We start from the raw sequence: 24,787 nt of genomic DNA on the forward strand, positions 1-24,787 counted from the left end.
CTACACTACACTACATTACACTACATTACACTACACTACACTACACTACACTACATTACACTACACTACACTACACTACACTACACTACATTACACTACATTACACTACACTACATTACACTACACTACACTACATTACACTACATTACACTACACTACACTACACTACACTACATTACACTACACTACACTACAAGTCAAAGAAAAACCTTTATCCTATTCAATATCTGTAGAGAACAGGCCTCAAAACATAAGAATATATGTGAGTGATCAGCCCTGTTAAATACCCTTATATGGGCAATGTATCCCCCAGGATACAGACATTCAATGCCTGATAATCAAAGATGTAAGAAGAAATTTTTTAAAAATATCCACAAGAACATGTAAAACTATCCTTAAAAAACTATTTTCTAAAACAAAATCACTCTAAAATATCATAATCATGAAAAATATAAAAACACTTCCCTCATAGCCAGTGTCTTTGTCCACGTATGCTGCCATTTTGGATTTTGATACAAATGTTTGGAATGTTGGCATAAAGTCACATGACCTGATTACATGACCCATCACCCCATCAGTGTGTCTCATCAACTGCAACCACATAATGCCCCTCCCCCCATGGGCCTTCCCCCTACAGCCTGTTAAATGACTGTATCCCCCAAGATACAGAAACTCTTTAAGGGTTAATAACCACAAACAACCTGGATTTTATGCTTCTAAATGAAACCTGGCTAGAAGACAGCTTTAGTGCAACAATCCTCAATGAAGCAGCCCCTCCTAACTTTACTTTTATGAGTGTCTGCAGAGCTGTTAAGAGAGGTGGGGGTCTAGCTGCTCTTTTTAAAGATATCTATCAATGTAAGCAAATATCATTTGGGAATTACCCTTCTTTCGAATATCTGGGTATTGTGTTAAAAGGTGCTCCACGCATTTTACTTATCATTATTTACAGGCCTCCAAAATACTCTCCAGCCTTTGCTGAGGACTTTACAGAAATGTTATCAGCAATTACCTCAGAGTTTGACTGTTTTGCCATTGCTGGAGATTTTAACATCCACATAGATAGTGCAGAAAACAATATGGCAAAAGAAATCAAAAGTGTTTTAAAAACTTTTGATCTGACTCAGCATGTACATGGACCCACACACAATCGTGGACACACTCTAGATTTACTTATCAGTAAGGGTCTAAACATTTCATCGATTGTTATTAAGGATGTAGCACTGTCTGATCATTTCTGTATTTTCTTTGATATATTGATCTCTCCTGCCACTGAAGCTAGATCTGTGTCTGTCAAGAAGAGATGCTTAAATGAGAACACTAGTGTACTATTTATGAAGGCTATATCCTTAACACCAAGCATATCTGCAGACTCTGTTGATTTTCTCCTTGATTCTTTTAACTCAAAAGTTAAAGGTGTAATTGATGATATTGCTCCTGTTAAAGTCAGGAAGAAGAGTGGCAGACAAAAAGCACCTTGGAGAAACTCAACAGCAGTGCAAAATATGAAAAGACAATGCAGAAAAGTAGAGCGCATGTGGCGGAAGACAAAACTTGTAGTCCATTATAACATCTACAAAGACAGCCTTCATGCTTTCAATATGGAACTAGGCAAAGCTAGACAGACTTTCTTCTCAAATATTATAAACAGTAATTTAAACAACACACGCACTCTTTTTGCTACTGTAGAGAGACTGACAAACCCCCCAAGCCAGATTCCCAGTGAAATGCTGTCAGAGAACAAGTGCAGTGAGTTTGCTTCTTTCTTCTCTGAGAAAATCAGTAATATCAGAAAGGTGATCAGCACATCCTTGAGTTGCACTGAGGTCAGACAGATCAAACCACCTGAGAAAGTAGTTACTATGTCTGACTTCAAAGAAATTGATGGCAAAATTTTGGAAGAAACCGTACAGCACCTTAAAACATCAACCTGTGCTCTTGACACACTTCCCACATCATTTTTCAAAAGTGTGTTAAACAGTTTACAAGCAGATCTTCTAGAAGTGGTAAATGTCTCAGTTCTCTCTGGGAGTTTTCCAAACTCCCTGAAAACTGCAGTTGTCAAGCCCCTCCTGAAAAAGAGCAATCTGGATAAGACCATATTAAGCAACTATAGGCCGATCTCAAATCTTCCTTTCATAGGCAAGATCATTGAAAAAGTTGTCTTCAATCAGCTGAACAAATTCTTAAGCTCGAATGGATCCTTTGACAATTTTCAATCTGGTTTCCGACCGCACCACAGCACAGAGACAGCGCTCATAAAGATAATAAACGATATTCGCTTAAATACTGATTCAGGCAAACTATCAGTGCTGGTGCTACTCGACCTCAGTGCTGCATTTGACACTGTCGATCATAACATACTTCTTGACAGGCTGGAAAACTGGGTGGGGCTTTCTGGGATAGTCCTAAAATGGTTCAGGTCATACTTAGATGGGAGAGGTTATTATGTGAGTATAGGAGACCATAAGTCTGAGTGGACATCCATGACATGCGGAGTCCCTCAAGGCTCAATTCTTGCGCCACTCCTGTTCAACCTGTATATGCTCCCAATGAGCCAAATAATGAGAAAGAACCAAATTGCTTACCACAGCTATGCAGACGACACACAGCTCTACTTAGCCCTATCGCCTAACGATTACAGCCCCATTGACTCCCTGTGCCAATGCATTGATGAAGTCAAAAGTTGGATGTGTCAAAACTTTCTTCAGTTAAACATAGACAAAACTGAAGTCATTGCATTTGGAAACAAAGATGAAGTTCTCAAGGTGAATGCATACCTTCACTCTAGGGGTCAAACAACTAAAAATCAAGTCAGGAATCTTGGTGTGACACTAGAGTCAGACCTTAGTTTCAGTAGTCATGTCAAAGCAATAACTAAATCAGCATACTATCATCTGAAAAATATTGCAAGAATTAGATGCTTTGTTTCCAGACAAGACTTAGAGAAACTTGTGCATGCTTTCATCACCAGCAGGGTGGATTATTGTAATGGACTCCTCACTGGCCTTCCCAAAAAGACCATAAGACAGTTGCAGCTCATACAGAACGCTGCCGCCAGGATTCTGAGCAGAGCCAGAAAATATGAACATATCACACCAGTCCTCAGGTCTTTACACTGGCTCCCAGTTAAATTTAGGATTGATTTTAAAGTATTATTACTGGTATATAAATCATTCAATGGCCTAGGACCTCAATACATTGCAGATATGCTCACTGAATATAAACCCAACAGATCACTCAGATCACTAGGATCATATCAGCTAGAAATACCAAGGGTTCACTCAAAGCATGGCGAGTCTGCTTTTAGCTATTATGCCAGCCGCAGCTGGAACCAGCTTCCAGAGGAGATCAGATGTGCTCCTACTGTAGTCACATTCAAATCTAGACTCAAAACACATCTTTTTAGCTATGCATTTACTGAATGAGCACTGTGCCAATGTTCGTCCGACTGTTTGTACTGTACTGTATTTTATTTTTTTTATTTTTCTTAACTGTTTTAATTATTCTTATTTCTTTTTATTATTTTAATTTATTTTATGTAAAGCACTTTGAATTGCCATTGTGTATGAAATGTGCTATATAAATAAACTTGCCTTGCCTTGCCTTGCCTTACACTGGCCATTTCTTCACACTCGTACTGGCAGAATGTGTATCCCATGAAGCTTCTTTGGAATACGTCTCCATGTATTTTCCCAGCCTGTACATTCGATTAGTAAAGAGTAAAATGAAATAGCTACACTAATATTCTCTCATCTCTACTTGAGGCAACTTTGATCTACACTGATCTTACCCTTCCAAAGAGACAGGTCCTCCTCTCCAACATCCGCAAAAAACCTTGTCTCGATAAACCTGGTGCAACAGTTTTCATTTCTTCAAATGAGCTGAAGACATCTATGGAAAACAGCGTGTCAGCATTCACAGATGCCGGCCAATACCCACTGCTTATTAGGTCGCTCATGTCAGGTGTCCAATGTGCCAGACATAAACTGCACAGCAAGTTTGGCAAGTGCAAATCATACCGACCTAAAATCAAAAAGTAGAACATTGTAACACACAAAGGGACAAGAATAAATAAAAATATAAACCATAATTCATACCATTTATGCAAACCAAAATGATTGCTCTGCCAGCTGATTCTGTGACGTTTGAAGGGTCGCAAGTACATAACTGGACAGGTCTCACTGTAGGCAATAAACATACTGAAAAGAGAAGTGAAATAATTAATGAGAAAGCATTAAAAATATGTCCAATTAAGATAATAAAAGTAAAAAAGTTAAATAGAATAAAACTTTAATCACTTTACCAAAAAGGTTCAGAACACTACCTTGATTGACCAGTGTATATTTTTGTACACAGCACACTGTTGGCTCAATGGGCTTGTAAATTCCCTCAATGCAGGACTCCCTGTTATGGAGGGTGAGTTTTTTGTGTATGTGTGTGTCACAATCCATACACAGCCACTCTTGGGGCATGCAGTCTCTGCAGTGAATGACGGCAGGAGATGTGCAGTGGCTGCAGTTATTTTCTGGAGCCACATTGCAGGACAGCAAGCAGTTGATGTGATAGGACCTTGCTTTCCACCACTCATCTTGGGCTACAGATTGGATGTTGAAGGATACTTGCTGGTGCCTTGAACATCTCCTGAGGTCAGAATGTCCTGCAGTTTCTGCATCTCACTGTCTAAAAGACAGAAATAAGAAAATAATCATTCCTTTCATGCTTATTGCTAACTTGCTTAATTACAGTAAGGTCAGGTGTCATCTTACCAAATGAGTGTTGAGAGCAGTTTGATTGGGTAACTGTGGGAACCTCCTCAAATGACTCAAAAGGAGTAGTGCCCTCACTGCCAACAACGGAATCAACTGAAAAGATAGGTAGAAAGGAACGAGATAACAATTTTCATGTCTTACAAGCATATAATACAGTGTTCATTAGTGACTTAAGGCTATAATAGGTTAATTGACATGTCTGACAATTCCATTAATCTCTAAAAGTTTTTTTCCCTCATTATCTGGACATAATCTTGAACTGTTAGCAGCATGAACCTGACACCGATTGCGTCACTTCCACTTAATTTCTTTGGAACTGCTTAGCATTACAGTGAAGTCAATAACATAAGTAACACATCCATCACCATGTTGTGTTTCTGATGGCACAGTTTAACATACAGTATTCAAAGGAAAATTATTAAAAACCGGAAACAGAAATCCTTTTAAGTTTTACCGTGGAAAAAAAATAAAGGAAAAAGCTGTGCACTGGAAGCCCCACAGTTTGGTGGTCTATGTTTCAAAAGTGACACAAAACCATATTTATGTTACCTAACAAATAGCAAGCTGAATTCTGTATACAATGGGCACAAGTTATATTTAGTTAAGAAAGATTGGGTGGGTAATCACAAATAATCCTGGAAGACATGGACAACCTGTAGCTGAAGCACGTTTTCGTGTCTCTCCACTTCTGCTTCTTTTTAGCAGTGGACGTCCTTCAGCATCTCTCTCCACCCATCGGACATTACATTTACTGCCTTTAGCAGATGTTGCTTTGCCCTTCGCTTCCTTTGCCTTGCATGACAGAAAGTGAGCATTGTATGATAACACTGAAATACAGCCAACTCTTGAGCAGTTCATTCAAATTTTGCACTCTAATTCCCACTCTTTAGTATTATTACCAATACTGGAAGATCACTGTCTCAAAAAAAATACTTTGGTTTGAGCAAGAAGCATGTCTGCAATGAAAATAGCATCATCTGCTCTCCCCCTGTCTTGCTGAGCAGCCATTTCAAAGATACTATACTGGAAAGGAAGATAAAAACATGGTCAGACAAAAAGAATTGAGGACAGAGTATAGGCTATATAAAGCTACATTTCTAAAAATGTTTTGGACAGTGAGAGAGAGAGTAATGTGAAAGAAAAATAAAGAATAGAGTAACAATACTTACTTGAAGACGAAAGAAATGGAGATAGAGAGAGAGATAGAGAGAGAGTGAGTGAGTGAGTGAGTGAGTGAGTGAGTGAGTGAGTGAGTGAGTGAGTGAGAATTAGAAATAGAAATAGAGAGAGTGTGTGAGAGAGAGAGGTAGTAAGAGGAGTATAGGAGTGGCTCTTAAAAGAGCCATTGGTTTTCTTATAAAGAGATACAGGTGGCGGTAACAGGGAAGGATGGTGGGTAAAAACAGGAGCTGTTGGACAAAGGAAAACAAAAACATAGTTAATTCTCTTGCAGCAAGGCTTCCTGGATTTGTCATATTATAAAGTAGTAAAGTAGTATAAAGTAGTAAAACCACTGTTAATTTTTAAAGGACTGTCACTGTTGTACCCCAATAGGTAAAACTTTTGCACATTTTCTTCTGACAGATTTATTAACAACAATTACAGAACATAACACAATCCATTTGAACTTTAACGATCAAACCAAATAAATTTAATTGCACAAACTAGCATAATTATAGAAAATGTTACATGTGCGCTACTTTTCAAAAGTTTGGGGTCGGTAAGATGTTTAATGTTGAAAGAAGTCTAATCTGCTTACCAAGGCTGCATTTATTTGATCAAAAATACAGTAAATCTTTGTAAAAACAAATTTTGTGAAATATTATTGCAATTTAAAACAGGCGATCTGTTTTCCATTTGAATATGTTAAAATGTAATTTATTCCTGTGATCAAAGCTGAATTTTCAGCATCATAATTATTAGGACAGCATTTACATGAAATATATATATTTGTGTAACAATGTAAAAACCTTTACTGTCACGTTTAATCAATTTAATGCATACTTTCTAAATAAAATAAATTCGTGCTAAATAAATACAATTACTGGTTTTAAAAAAAACACCTTAGGATCGATATTTTTTATGTGTGGATAGATCCTTTAGAAAACATACAACATCAGTAACGTTTAGGCATATCGATATTTCAGGATCGAAATTCGCGCATATATTATCATCATCATCATCAAGTTACTTCCCATCGACCATAACAACTTTTTATAATGTAAATATAACATAATATGCAGTCATTGCAGCTTTCTGTGATTAATTAATTAACGTTAGCCAATTAATATCAATTTCCATTAACGTTATTAACCACGGTAACGTTAACAGCACCGTAGATTAAAAAACTCCACAGTACACACACACACACACACACACACACACACAAATATAACGTTAGGCTACAGCAACGTTAGGATTTCTTAAATTACAGAACCATAATAAAAATGTATGGCTTTGACCAACCTGACGCGGGAATTTTGGAGAATGCAATATATCGCTTCTCTCTTTGCTCCGTGGGGAGTTGCTGGCATTGAGGAAATCATCGCCCCCTGCTGATACTCAACCTTCATTCATGCGTGTCATTTTCACGCCTAGAGGAGGCAAAGCGTGACATTGACACGCATCCACTTTAAATTTATTAAGATAAGGCAAACCAAATTCTTCAATAGTGACCAATTTATTAATGATTTGCAACAAATTAACTGGTACAGGCTCAATTTAATTCCATGTAATTTCCTCTATACTGAGCTTCAGAATGTTATAAATAAGCATGCTCCTTGGACCACTATCAAAGTTAAAGGTAGTCATTTACCGTGGGTAAATGGAGACCTTATGAATCTTTCGAGGGACAGGGCTTGGTACAAATTTCGACGTACTAAATATATTGCTGACTGGGTAGAATACAAACGTTTAAGGAATATTTGCACTATGCAAACGAGAAACTCCAAATCAAATTATTTCAGAAATTGTCTAATGAATGATTTTAAAAACCCACGACGATTTTGGAAACAGGTTAATAATGTACTTGGGAAATCAGAGCGGGCTACAACTAATTTGAATCTGAATAATGAAAGGTTAGATGATCCAGCTACCATTGCTAATGCTTTTAGTTTGCATTTTTCCTTAGCACCACAAGTACAGACTTCTACTTTTCTACCTGATCTGACTCCTTGTTACCAGCTGGGCAGTTCTTTTTCATTTACAGAGGTCAGCCCAGCTGATGTGCAAAGGGCCATAAGTGAACTGTCCTCTATCAGTGGTGCTGGTCCAGATGGCATCGAGAATAAGTTTATTAAAATTGGTTCTCACGTACTAGCAGTGCCATTGGCCTCACTTTTCAACTTGTCGTTTTCTTCTTGTAAATTTCCTTTAGCCTGGAAAAGTGCCAAAGTTATTCCACTTCACAAAGGTGGCAATCCTGAAAATATTAATAACTACAGACCCATTTCAATCATTAATAGTGTTGTAAAAGTTTTTGAGAAAATAATCTTTTTCCAATTATCGAATTATTTAGCTGACAATAACCTATTATCTCAATACCAATCTGGATTCAGAAAACATTTTTCTACCACTTCAGCACTTCTTAAATTTACCAATGATGTGTTTTCCAGTTTTGATAATCGTATGTGTACAGGTGCATTATTTTTAGATCTTACTAAAGCTTTTGACTTAGTTGATCATTATTTACTTTTAGACAAATTGTATTCTGTTGGTCTGTCTACCTCTTCTTTGCTTTGGTTTAATTGTTATCTACACAATCGTCGCCAGTGTGTGTCCTTTGGGGGCAGCATCTCTAATTTCACTGGCATTGACAGAGGAATTCCTCAAGGTTCCTCTCTCGGGCCTTTACTTTTTTCGATATTCATCAATGATTTACCACGTAGCTGCACTGATTGCAATATCCAACTTTATGCTGATGACACGGTCATTTATTGTTCCAAACCTAATATTTATGACATCAGCACTACATTACAAAATGGTTTTGATTCAGTCCAGCGGTGGCTATTGTCAAATAAGCTTCTACTTAAGAAATCAAAATCATATTTAATGCTTTTTCAAAAGAAGCCGAATCCTTCATCTGAAAATTTACTAAAAATTAAATTTCTTGATCAAACTCCCATAAAACCTACTAGGCAGGTCAAGTATCTTGGTCTTTGGCTTGATTCTGATTTTTCCTTTAGTACTCATGTACATAATACAACTAATAAGCTCAATTGTTCACTTAAAATTTTATACCAATCAATTAATTGTTTTAATTTGCTTGTCAGAAAAAGAATTGTTTCTCAACTTCTATTGCCAATCTTGGATTATGCCGACATTATATACCAAAATACTACAGTTTCTTGCCTTCAGTCTCTCAATACTGCTTACAATAGCCTGTGTAGATTTATCCTTCGCTGCCCCTACAGAACACACCACTGTGAAATGTACCATCAACTGTCCTGGCTGACCCTACCACATAGAAGGCGTTTTCATTGGGTACTATTTATTTTTAAATGTATTTATATGGACTATCCTTCCTATTTAAAACAATATCTAATTCCATTTAACTAATTTTACAACTTGCGTCACAATAACCAAATCTATTTTCTTATTCCTCAAATCAATAAAGAAATAGGAAGATATGCATTTCAATATAAAGCACCGTATGAGTGGAACAATCTTCCAATTTCTATTCGCTCTTTGACTTCCTTTTCATTGTTTAAAAATGCCCTAGCTCAACATCTTCAGAATACATGTAATTGTTTTTAATTTTCTTCTAATTTTCTTCTTTTTTTTTCTTTCTCTCTGTGCTGGCATTACTGTACTATCGCTCTACAGTGGTTACCACTGATAGAGATGATACCTTTGAACGGGATTAAATGAAACCTATTTTAAGTATGGTGCATTAATCCTTTACATGTATGTGTGCATATGTGTTTACTGGTGCCTAGATGTGTGTTTTGGTACATATTACATGTGTTTATTCTGTTGAGGGAAGAGTGAGCAACCTTTGGAGAGTCTTGTATGAGTGAATGTCTTGTTTGTATGAGTTATGTATTATATATTTCTGCATTTACCATTATTGTAAATAATGGAAATATATTTCTGTTTCATTTGTGTATGTGTTTTTTGTTTTATTTGACTGCCGCTGTAAGGTCAATGTCAATTTTTGTATCTGGACTTGAGGACCCCCCTCGAAAACGAGATGGTTCATCTCAAGGGGTTATTTTCCTCTTCAATAAATAAATGTCAAATTTCCCGAAGAATCTGAATAAGACCATTGATTGATTGTCTGTTGAGACACGCGTGTCTCTTTCTGCATCAAAATAAATGTGAAGCACCGGCATAGCTCGGTTTAATCCCGTATATCTAATCAAATGGCTGACCTATAAATCAAATAATAAAATTACTTAATGCACTTACGACTTTTGACAAATTATAACGTTTAGCTACAAATCAATAACTTTTATTTTTTACCCTTTCCTTCGTGCAAAACATCAGCATTTGTAAGCACGAAAAATAATCTCGTCTTCTACTACGACGTCGGAGCGCAAAAATAACATTTCTCTGCATGGCAAGCCATCTCGCAAACACAATGGTAAAAACAACAACAACAATAGGCAGCATATTCCCCGAACCTGCAGCTCCTGTCCAAAAACAACGAGACCGTTATTTCCGGCGTGACGATCAAGTCTGTCCCAAAAATACCCCTCAATGCGCCCTCGTGGACTCGCGCCAAGGGCCCTATAGGTCTGCACTACATGACGTCACCAAAGTGTGGACTCTGAGGAAGTCCACAAGTCCGGAGTGTGCCATTTGGGACAGGGCCTCACTCGATGATATAAGAACAGTCAACGACTCCGCAAACACACATGTTGTGGATCATGTAGGCCTACTGACGTCTCGAATCTGTGTGTGATTCACGACAGACAGAATCAGCGTTTCACAATCACTCTCGACTGCGACGGTAAGAGAAAATAACGTTATTCATTCTGTCTCAAACCTAGTGAGCATCAAAACAGCAGATTCAGTCGCGCTGATGTCCACTAGATAGGCAGCACTCTAGGTTATGAGCCTGCATCACTGATAACAACATCCCCCTGTGTGTCTGTGGTGTGAGCAGGAGCAGCGAGTAGTGCAGTGCTGAAGTACACTATCACACATGATCAGCTGGTGGAGTTGATGTCTACTGAGGTCCCTCAATCTCACAGGGGTAAAGGTGTTGCTGCACACCTGGCGAAGGTCAAACCGCTTTAAACTCCCTCACTTACTCAACTTCTGCTGTTTCCTGTAACTCAATCATCTACTTCTTTTTCTTCTTCAGGCTGCTCTGGATTTCGTTGTTGAAGAAAATATGAAAGCGAGGATCTCCTGTTGGTACATTAGGAAATATGTGGATGAAAATCAACATCTGAGATACCAGGCTCATCTTGAAGATAAATAAAGGCTGAATTACACATATTCTACCTCGCTGTGTTTTATTGTATGATCATTTTGTATAAGTTTTTACATAGATACATCAACCATATAAGTTACCAGTCTACTGTTTAGCAACAGCCTAGCAACCACCCAGAAAACCCTAGTAACCACTCAGCAACTGCCTGACAATTCCCTAGTTACTATACAAAACACCTAGCAACCGCCTGGAACACACTAGCAGCTGGCAGACAATTATATTTTTATTTTTTATTAATGTACACTATATAAGTCAGACGTTTGGAATAATCAATATTACAGTACAAACAGAAATGTTGTGAAACATTATATATTTATTCTTACAATATACTGCAATAGAAAGTCTGTTCAAAATTAAAATGTAAATGTATTATAATGTGAATATAATGTATTCCTGTGATCAAAGCTGAATTTCAGCATCATTACTCCAGTCTTCAGTGTCACATCATCCTTCCGATATGATGATTTGATCAGTTATTAATAAATGTTTGTATTATTATCAATGTTGAGAACTTGAAAGCTTAATATTTTTGTGGAAATTGTGATACATTATTTTTTTCCAGGATTCTATGATTAATATGTGACAGGTTGAGTGTCTCTAATATTTTCTCTGGCTCTTGGTGAATTCGTTTTTCTATCTTGTTTGTGTTTGTGCTCTTGCCACAATTGTATTTCAGGTGCATTACTGTACAGTATCTGTGATGAGAAGTGTGTGATATACAGTATCTGTGATGAGAAGTGTTTGATGTACAGTATCTGTGACGAGAAGTGTTTGATGTACAGTATCTGTGACGAGAAGTGTTTGATGTACAGTATCTGTGATGAGAAGTGTGTGATATACAGTATCTGTGATGAGAAGTGTTTGATGTACAGTATCTGTGACGAGAAGTGTTTGATGTACAGTATCTGTGACGAGAAGTGTGTGATATACAGTATCTGTGATGAGAAGTGTTTGATGTACAGTATATGTGACGAGAAGTGTTTGATGTACAGTATCTGTGATGAGAAGTGTTTGATGTACGATGAGAAGTGTTTGATATACAGTATCTGTGATGAGAAGTGTTTGATCATATACAGTATCTGTGACGAGAAGTGTTTGATCATATACAGTATCTGTGATGAGAAGTGTGTGATATACAATATCTGTGACGAGAAGTGTTTGATCTACAGTATCTGTGACGAGAAGTGTTTGATATACAGTATCTGTGACGAGAAGTGTTTGATGTACAGTATCTGTGATGAGAAGTGTTTGATGTACAGTATCTGTGATGAGAAGTGTTTGATGTACAGTATCTGTGATGAGAAGTGTTTGATATACAGTATCTGTGACGAGAAGTGTTTGATCATATACAGTATCTGTGACGAGAAGTGTTTGATCATATACAGTATCTGTGATGAGAAGTGTTTGATCATATACAGTATCTGTGATGAGAAGTGTGTGATATACAATATCTGTGACGAGAAGTGTTTGATCTACAGTATCTGTGACGAGAAGTGTTTGATATACAGTATCTGTGACGAGAAGTGTTTGATGTACAGTATCTGTGATGAGAAGTGTTTGATGTACAGTATCTGTGATGAGAAGTGTTTGATGTACAGTATCTGTGATGAGAAGTGTTTGATATACAGTATCTGTGACGAGAAGTGTTTGATCATATACAGTATCTGTGACGAGAAGTGTTTGATCATATACAGTATCTGTGATGAGAAGTGTGTGATATACAGTATCTGTGACGAGAAGTGTTTGATGTACAGTATCTGTGACGAGAAGTGTTTGATGTACAGTATCTGTGATGAGAAGTGTTTGATGTACAGTATCTGTGATGAGAAGTGTTTGATATACAGTATCTGTGACGAGAAGTGTTTGATCATATACAGTATCTGTGACGAGAAGTGTTTGATCATATACAGTATCTGTGATGAGAAGTGTTTGATCATATACAGTATCTGTGATGAGAAGTGTGTGATATACAGTATCTGTGACGAGAAGTGTTTGATCTACAGTATCTGTGACGAGAAGTGTTTGATATACAGTATCTGTGACGAGAAGTGTTTGATGTACAGTATCTGTGACGAGAAGTGTTTGATGTACAGTATCTGTGATGAGAAGTGTTTGATGTACAGTATCTGTGATGAGAAGTGTTTGATGTACAGTATCTGTGATGAGAAGTGTTTGATATACAGTATCTGTGACGAGAAGTGTTTGATCATATACAGTATCTGTGACGAGAAGTGTTTGATCATATACAGTATCTGTGATGAGAAGTGTGTGATATACAGTATCTGTGACGAGAAGTGTTTGATGTACAGTATCTGTGACGAGAAGTGTTTGATGTACAGTATCTGTGATGAGAAGTGTTTGATGTACAGTATCTGTGATGAGAAGTGTTTGATATACAGTATCTGTGACGAGAAGTGTTTGATCATATACAGTATCTGTGACGAGAAGTGTTTGATCATATACAGTATCTGTGATGAGAAGTGTTTGATCATATACAGTATCTGTGATGAGAAGTGTGTGATATACAGTATCTGTGACGAGAAGTGTTTGATCTACAGTATCTGTGACGAGAAGTGTTTGATATACAGTATCTGTGACGAGAAGTGTTTGATGTACAGTATCTGTGACGAGAAGTGTTTGATGTACAGTATCTGTGACGAGAAGTGTTTCATATACAGTATATCTGTGATGAGAAGTGTTTGATGTACAGTATCTGTGATGTGAAGTGTTTGATGTACAGTATCTGTGATGTGAAGTGTTTGATATACAGTATCTGTGATGAGAAGTGTTTGATATACAGTATCTGTGATGAGAAGTGTTTGATGTACAGTATCTGTGATGAGAAGTGTTTGATGTACAGTATCTGTGATGAGAAGTGCTTCATATACAGTATCTGTGATGAGAAGTGTTTGATGTACAGTATCTGTGATGAGAAGTGTTTGATATCTGTGATGAGAAGTGTTTGATGTACAGTATCTGTGATGAGAAGTGTTTGATCATATACAGTATCTGTGACGAGAAGTGTTTGATGTACAGTATCTGTGATGAGAAGTGTTTGATGTACAGTATCTGTGATGAGAAGTGTTTGATGTACAGTATCTGTGATGAGAAGTGTTTGATCATATACAGTATCTGTGACGAGAAGTGTGTGATATACAGTATCTGTGACGAGAAGTGTTTGATCTACAGTATCTGTGACGAGAAGTGTTTGATATACAGTATCTGTGATGAGAAGTGTTTGATGTACAGTATCTGTGATGAGAAGTGTTTGATGTACAGTATCTGTGACGAGAAGTGTTTGATCTACAGTATCTGTGACGAGAAGTGTTTCATATACAGTATCTGTGATGAGAAGTGTTTGATCATATACAGTATCTGTGATTAGAAGTGTTTGATGTACAGTATCTGTGATGAGAAGTGTTTGATCATATACAGTATCTGTGATGAGAAGTGTTTGATGTACAGTATCTGTGATGAGAAGTGTTTGATATCTGTGATGAGAAGTGTTTGATGTACAGTATCTGTGATGAGAAGTGTTTGATCATATACAGTATCTGTGACGAGAAGTGTTTGATGTACAGTATCTGTGATGAGAAGTGTTTGATGTACAGTATCTGTGATGAGAAGTGTTTGATCATATACAGTATCTGTGACGAGAAGTGTGTGATATACAGTATCTGTGACGAGACGTGTTTGATCTACAGTATCTGTGATGAGAAGTGTTTGATGTACAGTATCTGTGATGAGAAGTGTTTGATGTACAGTATCTGTGACGAGAAGTGTTTGATCTACAGTATCTGTGATGAGAAGTGTTTGATCATATACAGTATCTGTGATGAGAAGTGTTTGATCTACAGTATCTGTGACGAGAAGTGTTTGATATACAGTATCTGTGATGGGAAGTGTTTGATGTACAGTATCTGTGATGAGAAGTGTTTGATGTACAGTATCTGTGACGAGAAGTGTTTGATCTACAGTATCTGTGATGAGAAGTGTTTGATCATATACAGTATCTGTGATTAGAAGTGTTTGATCATATACAGTATCTGTGATGAGAAGTGTTTGATCATATACAGTATCTGTGATTAGAAGTGTTTGATCATATACAGTATCTGTGATGAGAAGTGTTTGATCATATACAGTATCTGTGATTAGAAGTGTTTGATCATATACAGTATCTGTGACGAGAAGTGTGTGATATACAGTATCTGTGACGAGAAGTGTTTGATGTACAGTATCTGTGACGAGAAGTGTTTGATATACAGTATCTGTGATGAGAAGTGTTTGATGTACAGTATCTGTGATGAGAAGTGTTTGATGTACAGTATCTGTGACAAGAAGTGTTTGATCTACAGTATCTGTGACGAGAAGTGTTTCATATACAGTATCTGTGATGAGAAGTGTTTGATCATATACAGTATCTGTGATTAGAAGTGTTTGATGTACAGTATCTGTGATGAGAAGTGTTTGATCATATACAGTATCTGTGATGAGAAGTGTTTGATGTACAGTATCTGTGATGAGAAGTGTTTGATATCTGTGATGAGAAGTGTTTGATGTACAGTATCTGTGATGAGAAGTGTTTGATCATATACAGTATCTGTGACGAGAAGTGTTTGATGTACAGTATCTGTGATGAGAAGTGTTTGATGTACAGTATCTGTGATGAGAAGTGTTTGATCATATACAGTATCTGTGACGAGAAGTGTGTGATATACAGTATCTGTGACGAGACGTGTTTGATCTACAGTATCTGTGATGAGAAGTGTTTGATGTACAGTATCTGTGATGAGAAGTGTTTGATGTACAGTATCTGTGACGAGAAGTGTTTGATCTACAGTATCTGTGATGAGAAGTGTTTGATCATATACAGTATCTGTGATGAGAAGTGTTTGATCTACAGTATCTGTGACGAGAAGTGTTTGATATACAGTATCTGTGATGAGAAGTGTTTGATGTACAGTATCTGTGATGAGAAGTGTTTGATGTACAGTATCTGTGACGAGAAGTGTTTGATCTACAGTATCTGTGATGAGAAGTGTTTGATCATATACAGTATCTGTGATTAGAAGTGTTTGATCATATACAGTATCTGTGATGAGAAGTGTTTGATCATATACAGTATCTGTGATTAGAAGTGTTTGATCATATACAGTATCTGTGATGAGAAGTGTTTGATCATATACAGTATCTGTGATTAGAAGTGTTTGATCATATACAGTATCTGTGATGAGAAGTGTTTGATCATATACAGTATCTGTGATTAGAAGTGTTTGATGTACAGTATCTGTGATGAGAAGTGTTTGATCATATACAGTATCTGTGATGAGAAGTGTTTGATCATATACAGTATCTGTGATGAGAAGTGTTTGATATACAGTATCTGTGATGAGAAGTGTTTGATCTACAGTATCTGTGACGAGAAGTGTTTGATATACAGTATCTGTGATGAGAAGTGTTTGATGTACAGTATCTGTGATGAGAAGTGTTTGATCTACAGTATCTGTGACGAGAAGTGTTTGATCTACAGTATCTGTGATGAGAAGTGTTTGATCATATACAGTATCTGTGATGAGAAGTGTTTGATCATATACAGTATCTGTGATGAGAAGTGTTTGATCATATACAGTATCTGTGATTAGAAGTGTTTGATCATATACAGTATCTGTGATGAGAAGTGTTTGATCATATACAGTATCTGTGATTAGAAGTGTTTGATCATATACAGTATCTGTGATGAGAAGTGTTTGATCATATACAGTATCTGTGATTAGAAGTGTTTGATGTACAGTATCTGTGATGAGAAGTGTTTGATCATATACAGTATCTGTGACGAGAAGTGTTTGATGTACAGTATCTGTGATGAGAAGTGTTTGATGTACAGTATCTGTGATGAGAAGTGTTTGATCATATACAGTATCTGTGACGAGAAGTGTGTGATATACAGTATCTGTGACGAGACGTGTTTGATCTACAGTATCTGTGATGAGAAGTGTTTGATGTACAGTATCTGTGATGAGAAGTGTTTGATGTACAGTATCTGTGACGAGAAGTGTTTGATCTACAGTATCTGTGATGAGAAGTGTTTGATCATATACAGTATCTGTGATGAGAAGTGTTTGATCTACAGTATCTGTGACGAGAAGTGTTTGATATACAGTATCTGTGATGAGAAGTGTTTGATGTACAGTATCTGTGATGAGAAGTGTTTGATGTACAGTATCTGTGACGAGAAGTGTTTGATCTACAGTATCTGTGATGAGAAGTGTTTGATCATATACAGTATCTGTGATGAGAAGTGTTTGATCATATACAGTATCTGTGATGAGAAGTGTTTGATCATATACAGTATCTGTGATTAGAAGTGTTTGATGTACAGTATCTGTGATGAGAAGTGTTTGATCATATACAGTATCTGTGATGAGAAGTGTTTGATCATATACAGTATCTGTGATGAGAAGTGTTTGATATACAGTATCTGTGATGAGAAGTGTTTGATCTACAGTATCTGTGACGAGAAGTGTTTGATATACAGTATCTGTGATGAGAAGTGTTTGATGTACAGTATCTGTGATGAGAAGTGTTTGATCTACAGTATCTGTGATGAGAAGTGTTTGATCATATACAGTATCTGTGATGAGAAGTGTTTGATCATATACAGTATCTGTGATGAGAAGTGTTTGATCATATACAGTATCTGTGATGAGAAGTGTTTGATCATATACAGTATCTGTGATTAGAAGTGTTTGATCATATACAGTATCTGTGATGAGAAGTGTTTGATCATATACAGTATCTGTGATTAGAAGTGTTTGATGTACAGTATCTGTGATGAGAAGTGTTTGATGTACAGTATCTGTGATGAGAAGTGTTTGATGTACAGTATCTGTGATGAGAAGTGTTTGATGTACAGTATCTGTGATGAGAAGTGTTTGATGTACAGTATCTGTGATGAGAAGTGTTTGATGTACAGTATCTGTGACGAGAAGTGTTGATATACAGTATCTGTGACGAGAAGTGTTGATATACAGTATCTGTGACGAGAAGTGTTTGATGTACAGTATCTGTGACGAGAAGTGTTTGATGTACAGTATCTGTGACGAGAAGTGTTTGATATACAGTATCTGTGATGAGAAGTGTTTGATATACAGTATCTGTGACGAGAAGTGTTTCATATACAGTATCCGTGACGAGAAGTGTTTCATATACAGTATCCGTGACGAGAAGTGTTTGATCTACAGTATCCGTGATGAGAAGTGTTTGATGTACAGTATCTGTGATGAGAAGTGTTTGATGTACAGTATCTGTGATGAGAAGTGTTTGATATACAGTATCTGTGACGAGAAGTGTTTCATATACAGTATCCGTGACGAGAAGTGTTTCATATACAGTATCCGTGACGAGAAGTGTTTGATCTACAGTATCTGTGATGAGAAGTGTTTGATGTACAGTATCTGTGACGAGAAGTGTTGATCTACAGTATCTGTGATGAGAAGTGTTTGATGTACAGTATCTGTGACGAGAAGTGTTGATATACAGTATCTGTGACGAGAAGTGTTTGATGTACAGTATCTGTGATGAGAAGTGTTTGATATACAGTATCTGTGATGAGAAGTGTTTGATGTACAGTATCTGTGATGAGAAGTGTTTGATATACAGTATCTGTGATGAGAAGTGTTTGATGTACAGTATCTGTGACGAGAAGTGTTGATATACAGTATCTGTGACGAGAAGTGTTTGATGTACAGTATCTGTGATGAGAAGTGTTTGATATACAGTATCTGTGATGAGAAGTGTTTGATGTACAGTATCTGTGATGAGAAGTGTTTGATATACAGTATCTGTGACGAGAAGTGTTTGATCTACAGTATCTGTGATGAGAAGTGTTTGATGTACAGTATCTGTGACGAGAAGTGTTGATCTACAGTATCTGTGATGAGAAGTGTTTGATGTACAGTATCTGTGACGAGAAGTGTTGATCTACAGTATCTGTGACGAGAAGTGTTGATATACAGTATCTGTGACGAGAAGTGTTGATATACAGTATCTGTGATGAGAAGTGTTTGATATACAGTATCTGTGATGAGAAGTGTTTGATATACAGTATCTGTGACGAGAAGTGTTTCATATACAGTATCCGTGACGAGAAGTGTTTCATATACAGTATCCGTGACGAGAAGTGTTTGATCTACAGTATCCGTGACGAGAAGTGTTTGATCTACAGTATCTGTGATGAGAAGTGTTTGATATACAGTATCTGTGATGAGAAGTGTTTCATATACAGTATCCGTGACGAGAAGTGTTTCATATACAGTATCCGTGACGAGAAGTGTTTCATATACAGTATCCGTGACGAGAAGTGTTTGATCTACAGTATCCGTGATGAGAAGTGTTTGATGTACAGTATCTGTGATGTGAAGTGTTTGATGTACAGTATCCGTGACGAGAAGTGTTTCATATACAGTATCCGTGACGAGAAGTGTTTGATCTACAGTATCTGTGATGAGAAGTGTTTGATGTACAGTATCTGTGACGAGAAGTGTTGATCTACAGTATCTGTGATGAGAAGTGTTTGATGTACAGTATCTGTGACGAGAAGTGTTGATATACAGTATCTGTGACGAGAAGTGTTGATATACAGTATCTGTGATGAGAAGTGTTTGATATACAGTATCTGTGATGAGAAGTGTTTGATGTACAGTATCTGTGACGAGAAGTGTTTGATATACAGTATCTGTGATGAGAAGTGTTTGATGTACAGTATCTGTGACGAGAAGTGTTTGATGTACAGTATCTGTGATGAGAAGTGTTTGATATACAGTATCTGTGATGAGAAGTGTTTGATATACAGTATCTGTGATGAGAAGTGTTTGATATCTGTGATGAGAAGTGCTTCATATACAGTATCTGTGATGAGAAGTGTTTGATATACAGTATCTGTGATGAGAAGTGTTTGATGTACAGTATCTGTGACGAGAAGTGTTTGATATACAGTATCTGTGATGAGAAGTGTTTGATGTACAGTATCTGTGACGAGAAGTGTTTGATGTACAGTATCTGTGATGAGAAGTGTTTGATGTACAGTATCTGTGACGAGAAGTGTTTGATGTACAGTATCTGTGATGAGAAGTGTTTGATATCTGTGATGAGAAGTGCTTCATATACAGTATCTGTGATGAGAAGTGTTTGATATACAGTATCTGTGATGAATGGAAAAACATATGTACGTCCAGTTGCTAAGTTGATTCCATTACCTGAAATAGATGAGTAATAGCAAATACATCACTGTATTTGGGGGCGGCTGTTGTGAATTTGGCCCTTTTCTGTAATTTTCTTTCTTTCTTTTTTTTCCCATATACATATGTACTACATATCCCACAATCCCAAGTAGACTACACTACTAAATATAGTACACTACATTACCCATACACCCCCTGGCTAAGGTCTATAAGTAGGCCTCACTTCCTTCCTTTGTTTCTTTTTTGCATTGGTGAGGTGTGGGTGTTTGAATGGAGACCCAACCATGTCCTTTGAGTCCTTTCCTTAAGATGCGTTAAGTAAGTTTGTTTTTGCCAATTGTATTGTTTGAATTTATTTATTTCAATTGTTTGGTTTGAGTATATACATGTTATGTTTGATGAATTATATGAGTTTGATTTCCTTTATTGTATCGTTTGTAGTGACTTAAAACCATCTTGTACATCCAATCCATCCTGTCCATCTGTTGGCATCTGTCTATTTACAACGTGTGAATCTGCAATCCATGATCTTTATGCCATGTGAATTACCCAAGACTTAATCATCTTGAACTGAAAATAAAAGAGAGCAAAGGACTGGTATTTGTCCCGTGTTTTAATCAGACACGCCATCAAGTTTCTACAACTCTGACGAACTTTGGATATTTAACATCTGATATCCAATAACGTGCATGTTGTTAATGCGAGAGCAGATGTTGTTGTGTGATTGTGCATTGAAGATTAATATTTTGTAAATAAAGTTTAGTTAAAATTGTCGTAAAAAAAGTCGTAAAATTGAGGTCAAACCACTGGAGTCACATGGATTACTTGTGATTTTCTTTATACCTTTCCATGGCTTTGGAAGTGGTAGTTGAATAGGCTGTCGATCAAGGGACAGAAATCTTAGATTTCATTAAAAATAACTTCATTAAGTGTTCCCGAAGATGAGCAAAACTCTTACTCGTTTGGAACAACATAAGGGTGAATAATTAATGACAGAATACAAATTTTTGGATGAATAAAGTCTTTAATTTACTTGGAAATCAGTAAATTCAAGTCTTAATCTAACCAAAATAGTTTCTTGTTTGAGTCACGAAAGTCTAAGATGGTTGATCTTTTTCCACCATAAACTTGCTGTATTTATAAAACACAAATTGTATTGATTGTAATTGGTCTGGTTTTGTGTTGTCTAGGGAACCAGCACTCCAGGATTTTTCGAGAAAGTTGGATCTGCACAGCCTTTCCTTCTCTGTGAAACAACTATGGACTGAACTGTACTGTGGCAACTGGACACAACTGATCCACTCATATTCTGCAATTGTTTTTCATCTGCTGAATGTTGACTCAAGCACTGCTGTATTGCAAAGTCGAAGGTACTGAATCAACTTCACTGACACAGAGCTTACATTCACTGACATGTACAGGACTTGAGGTATTGCAGACCATTTGAATAAGCAGCTATCTGTGATGATTCTGATAATTCTGGTGACAGAAATGCCTATATTGTGCCTTCATTATTTATTTTAAAAGTTAACCTATGATGTAAAGGGGCTTGTTAGTTAATAAAAAACTAGTTCGTTAAAACAACTGTTTGCATTTTGCCTTTATTTTTAACTTTACAATAAACAGAATTCTACTATGATCCCAGACTGAGGTTACAGTTTAACTTCTGGATTGTTTTGAAATAAAGGTTTGAAAGAGTAATATAGAGTGATGTGTTTATTTCAAAGAGTTTATTTTACAGTTCTTTAAAGTGGCAGATGCAGAACACTAATAAGAAAAACTGGTAACGCCCTTAGTGTTTTTATTTGTAAAAATGTGTTTTATCAACACCAGGATGGTGTAATATTTGACTCCTATAAGGCTGAGAAGATTGTGATTTCCATTTTTTTAAAAGTGTTAGGTCAACACCAGAACAGTGTAGAATTTTAACTGCACCCAGCTCTGTAACAGTGTTGTTGTTCTCTGCATTGGTGTTAATATTTTACTCTCTTAGTGTTCATATTGTAACACTGTGTCGGTGTTGCGAGAGGCAACACTTTTGAAAGTGTTGAACTAACACTTTGTGGGTGGTTCCCATATATACACTTTTAAAGTGTTGAAATTAACTCTATTGGTGTTGATTTCCGGATTTCAAATTTACAATATTAATATGGGGAGATCTGTTAGTGTTTAATGCTCTATTTTTTTATTTAAAAAGTTTTCTGGTATGTGCGAGTTTTTGGTGTTACCATTGTGCTGAAGAGTAGAGACTGTGGTTTGGCTAATTATCATTAAGACTGTACATATTCTAATTTAAAAGTAATGGCTGTGCCCTCTTCAGCACAGTGATAGTCTCCTGGCTAAATACTTCAATACATGCAAGTGTGCTTGTACTTTTGTTAACTAGCTTGAAAATATGAAACATTTAGAATGTAAATAATAAAAAAAAAAGAGAAATAAATTACGTTATATATTTCTCTATATATTTTGTGTTTATGTTGCAAAAGTAAATGTATCTGCAATATATTACACATACAGTACCATATCTGATCATATATATACATCTATATATTATAAAGCGTATTACATAATATAAAATTACATTCATTGTAATTTATTAGTAAATATATTGTCACATATTTTTCAATATATGGAAAGCGGCAATTCCTTATGTATTATTCAATTTATTGTAAGATATTAACACAATATATTATTCTGTATATTTTCAAATATACTGTTAAATCATTTAATATATTGATCATTCATAAATGGGAAATATATTTTCGTTCCTTAAGGGTTAGGCTACTGTAGGCTACTGAAATCAATACTTCTGAAGAGATCACTTTATACCATGATCTATCTCAGATGTGATGGAGGAATAAACATGATCACAGCGCCCTCTGCTGTTGTTGTTACACACACACTGTTTGGTGACGTCACATCATGGCGCGACACTTACTGTCTGTAAACTGCATATTTCGGTTCACTCGAGGATATAAGAGCAGTCAGCGACTCCACAAACACACATGTTGTGGATCATGTACTGACGCCTCGAATCTGTGTGTGATTCACGACAGACAGAATCAGCGTTTCACAATCACTCTCGACGGTAAGAGGAAATCACGTTATTCATTCTGTCTCAAACCTAGTGAGCATCAAAACAGCAGATTCAGTGGCGCTGATGTCCACTAGATAGGCAGCACTCTAGGTTATGAGCCTGCATCACTGATAACAACATCCCCCTGTGTGTCTGTGGTGTGAGCAGGAGCAGCGAGTAGTGCAGTGCTGAAGTACACTATCACACATGATCAGCTGGTGGAGTTGATGTCTACTGAGGTCCCTCAATCTCACAGGGGTAAAGGTGTTGCTGCACACCTGGCGAAGGTCAAACCGCTGTAAACTCCCTCACTTACTCAACTTCTGATGTTCCCTGTAACTCAATCATCTACTTCTTTTTCTTCTTCAGGCTGCTCTGGATTTCGTTGTTGAAGAAAATATGAAAGCGAGGATCTCCTGTTGGTACATTAGGAAATATGTGGATGAAAATCAACATCTGAGATACCAGGCTCATCTTGAAGATAAATAAAGGCAGAGTTAAACCTTCAACACATTCACAGTTTATACATCCATGTTTTATTTTATGATCATTTTATAGAAGTTTTTTATATACATCAACCAAAAGTGACCACTCTACTGCTCAACAGCCTAGCAACCATCCAGGAAACCCTAGTAACCACTCAGATATGTCACTTTTGATCAATTTAATTTACTGTGACCTTGCTGAATAAAAACACTATGTTCTAATATCTTTCTTTTTAATCTTACTGACTGAGTTTAATATTTTAAAAAATAACTTCACAATTTCAAATCACATTTTTTTACACTCTATAAAAGAGATGTTCAAAATGACATGTTGTGTGTGCTCAGGGACAACACATGTTGTGTCAAATTTAACACAAAAGATGTGTCATTTTAACACACAGATTGTTTCAGGTAATTACATATTCAAAATTTTAAAAAATAAAGTGAAATGGGCAGATGTAAAAATATAAACCATAATAGTCGAGTACAGAATGCATGTTCACACAAAGTACAAGACAATGTTTCAAGCTCAATGACTGGACAGACTCACTGTACTGGACATTATTCATTTATTCACGCTTCAACCCCTAATTGATAATGCTGCCTTTGAGAAAAGTTCATGAAGAGTAAAAGGTTAATCAAGTTCGCACTTTGAATCAAATTAAAATGTGACAGAATATTGTATTTAAATAACTTTTATTTACTCAGCACTCTCAGAAAAAAAAGTACAAAACGGTACCTTTAAGGAACAAAAGCTTGTCACTGGGGTGGTA

The 24,787-nt window shown here is 36.5% G+C and overlaps 2 protein-coding genes and 1 long non-coding RNA gene across 3 annotated transcripts; 2 read left to right on the forward strand and 1 right to left on the reverse strand.

The window, feature by feature from the left end:
• Positions 1-324: 324 nt before the first annotated feature.
• On the reverse strand, positions 325-5,792 carry LOC311080912 (uncharacterized protein; the record flags this gene model as incomplete). The annotated part of the gene is made up of 6 exons (XM_084111142.1): positions 5,706-5,792; positions 5,426-5,564; positions 4,101-4,184; positions 3,794-4,026; positions 3,597-3,700; positions 325-331 (listed from the first exon to the last, which is right to left on the reverse strand). The coding sequence occupies exons 1-6, from the start codon at positions 5,778-5,780 to the stop codon at positions 325-327; spliced, it is 642 nt and encodes a 213-aa protein (XP_083967268.1). The 5' UTR covers positions 5,781-5,792.
• A 4,793-nt stretch (positions 5,793-10,585) lies between these two features.
• On the forward strand, positions 10,586-11,218 carry LOC311086453. The gene is made up of 3 exons (XR_014607076.1): positions 10,586-10,725; positions 10,882-11,000; positions 11,083-11,218. It is a non-coding gene; the product is annotated as an uncharacterized lncRNA (long non-coding RNA).
• Positions 11,219-23,350: 12,132 nt separating this feature from the next.
• On the forward strand, positions 23,351-24,230 carry LOC311086361 (protein NATD1-like). The gene is made up of 3 exons (XM_084119206.1): positions 23,351-23,541; positions 23,698-23,816; positions 23,899-24,230. The coding sequence occupies exons 1-3, from the start codon at positions 23,376-23,378 to the stop codon at positions 24,016-24,018; spliced, it is 405 nt and encodes a 134-aa protein (XP_083975332.1). The 5' UTR covers positions 23,351-23,375; the 3' UTR covers positions 24,019-24,230.
• Positions 24,231-24,787: the final 557 nt, after the last annotated feature.

The sequence above is a fragment of the Abramis brama genome (genome assembly GCF_963993115.1).
Source record: "Abramis brama genome assembly, chromosome: 1".
Taxonomy (NCBI): Eukaryota; Metazoa; Chordata; class Actinopteri; order Cypriniformes; family Leuciscidae; genus Abramis; species Abramis brama.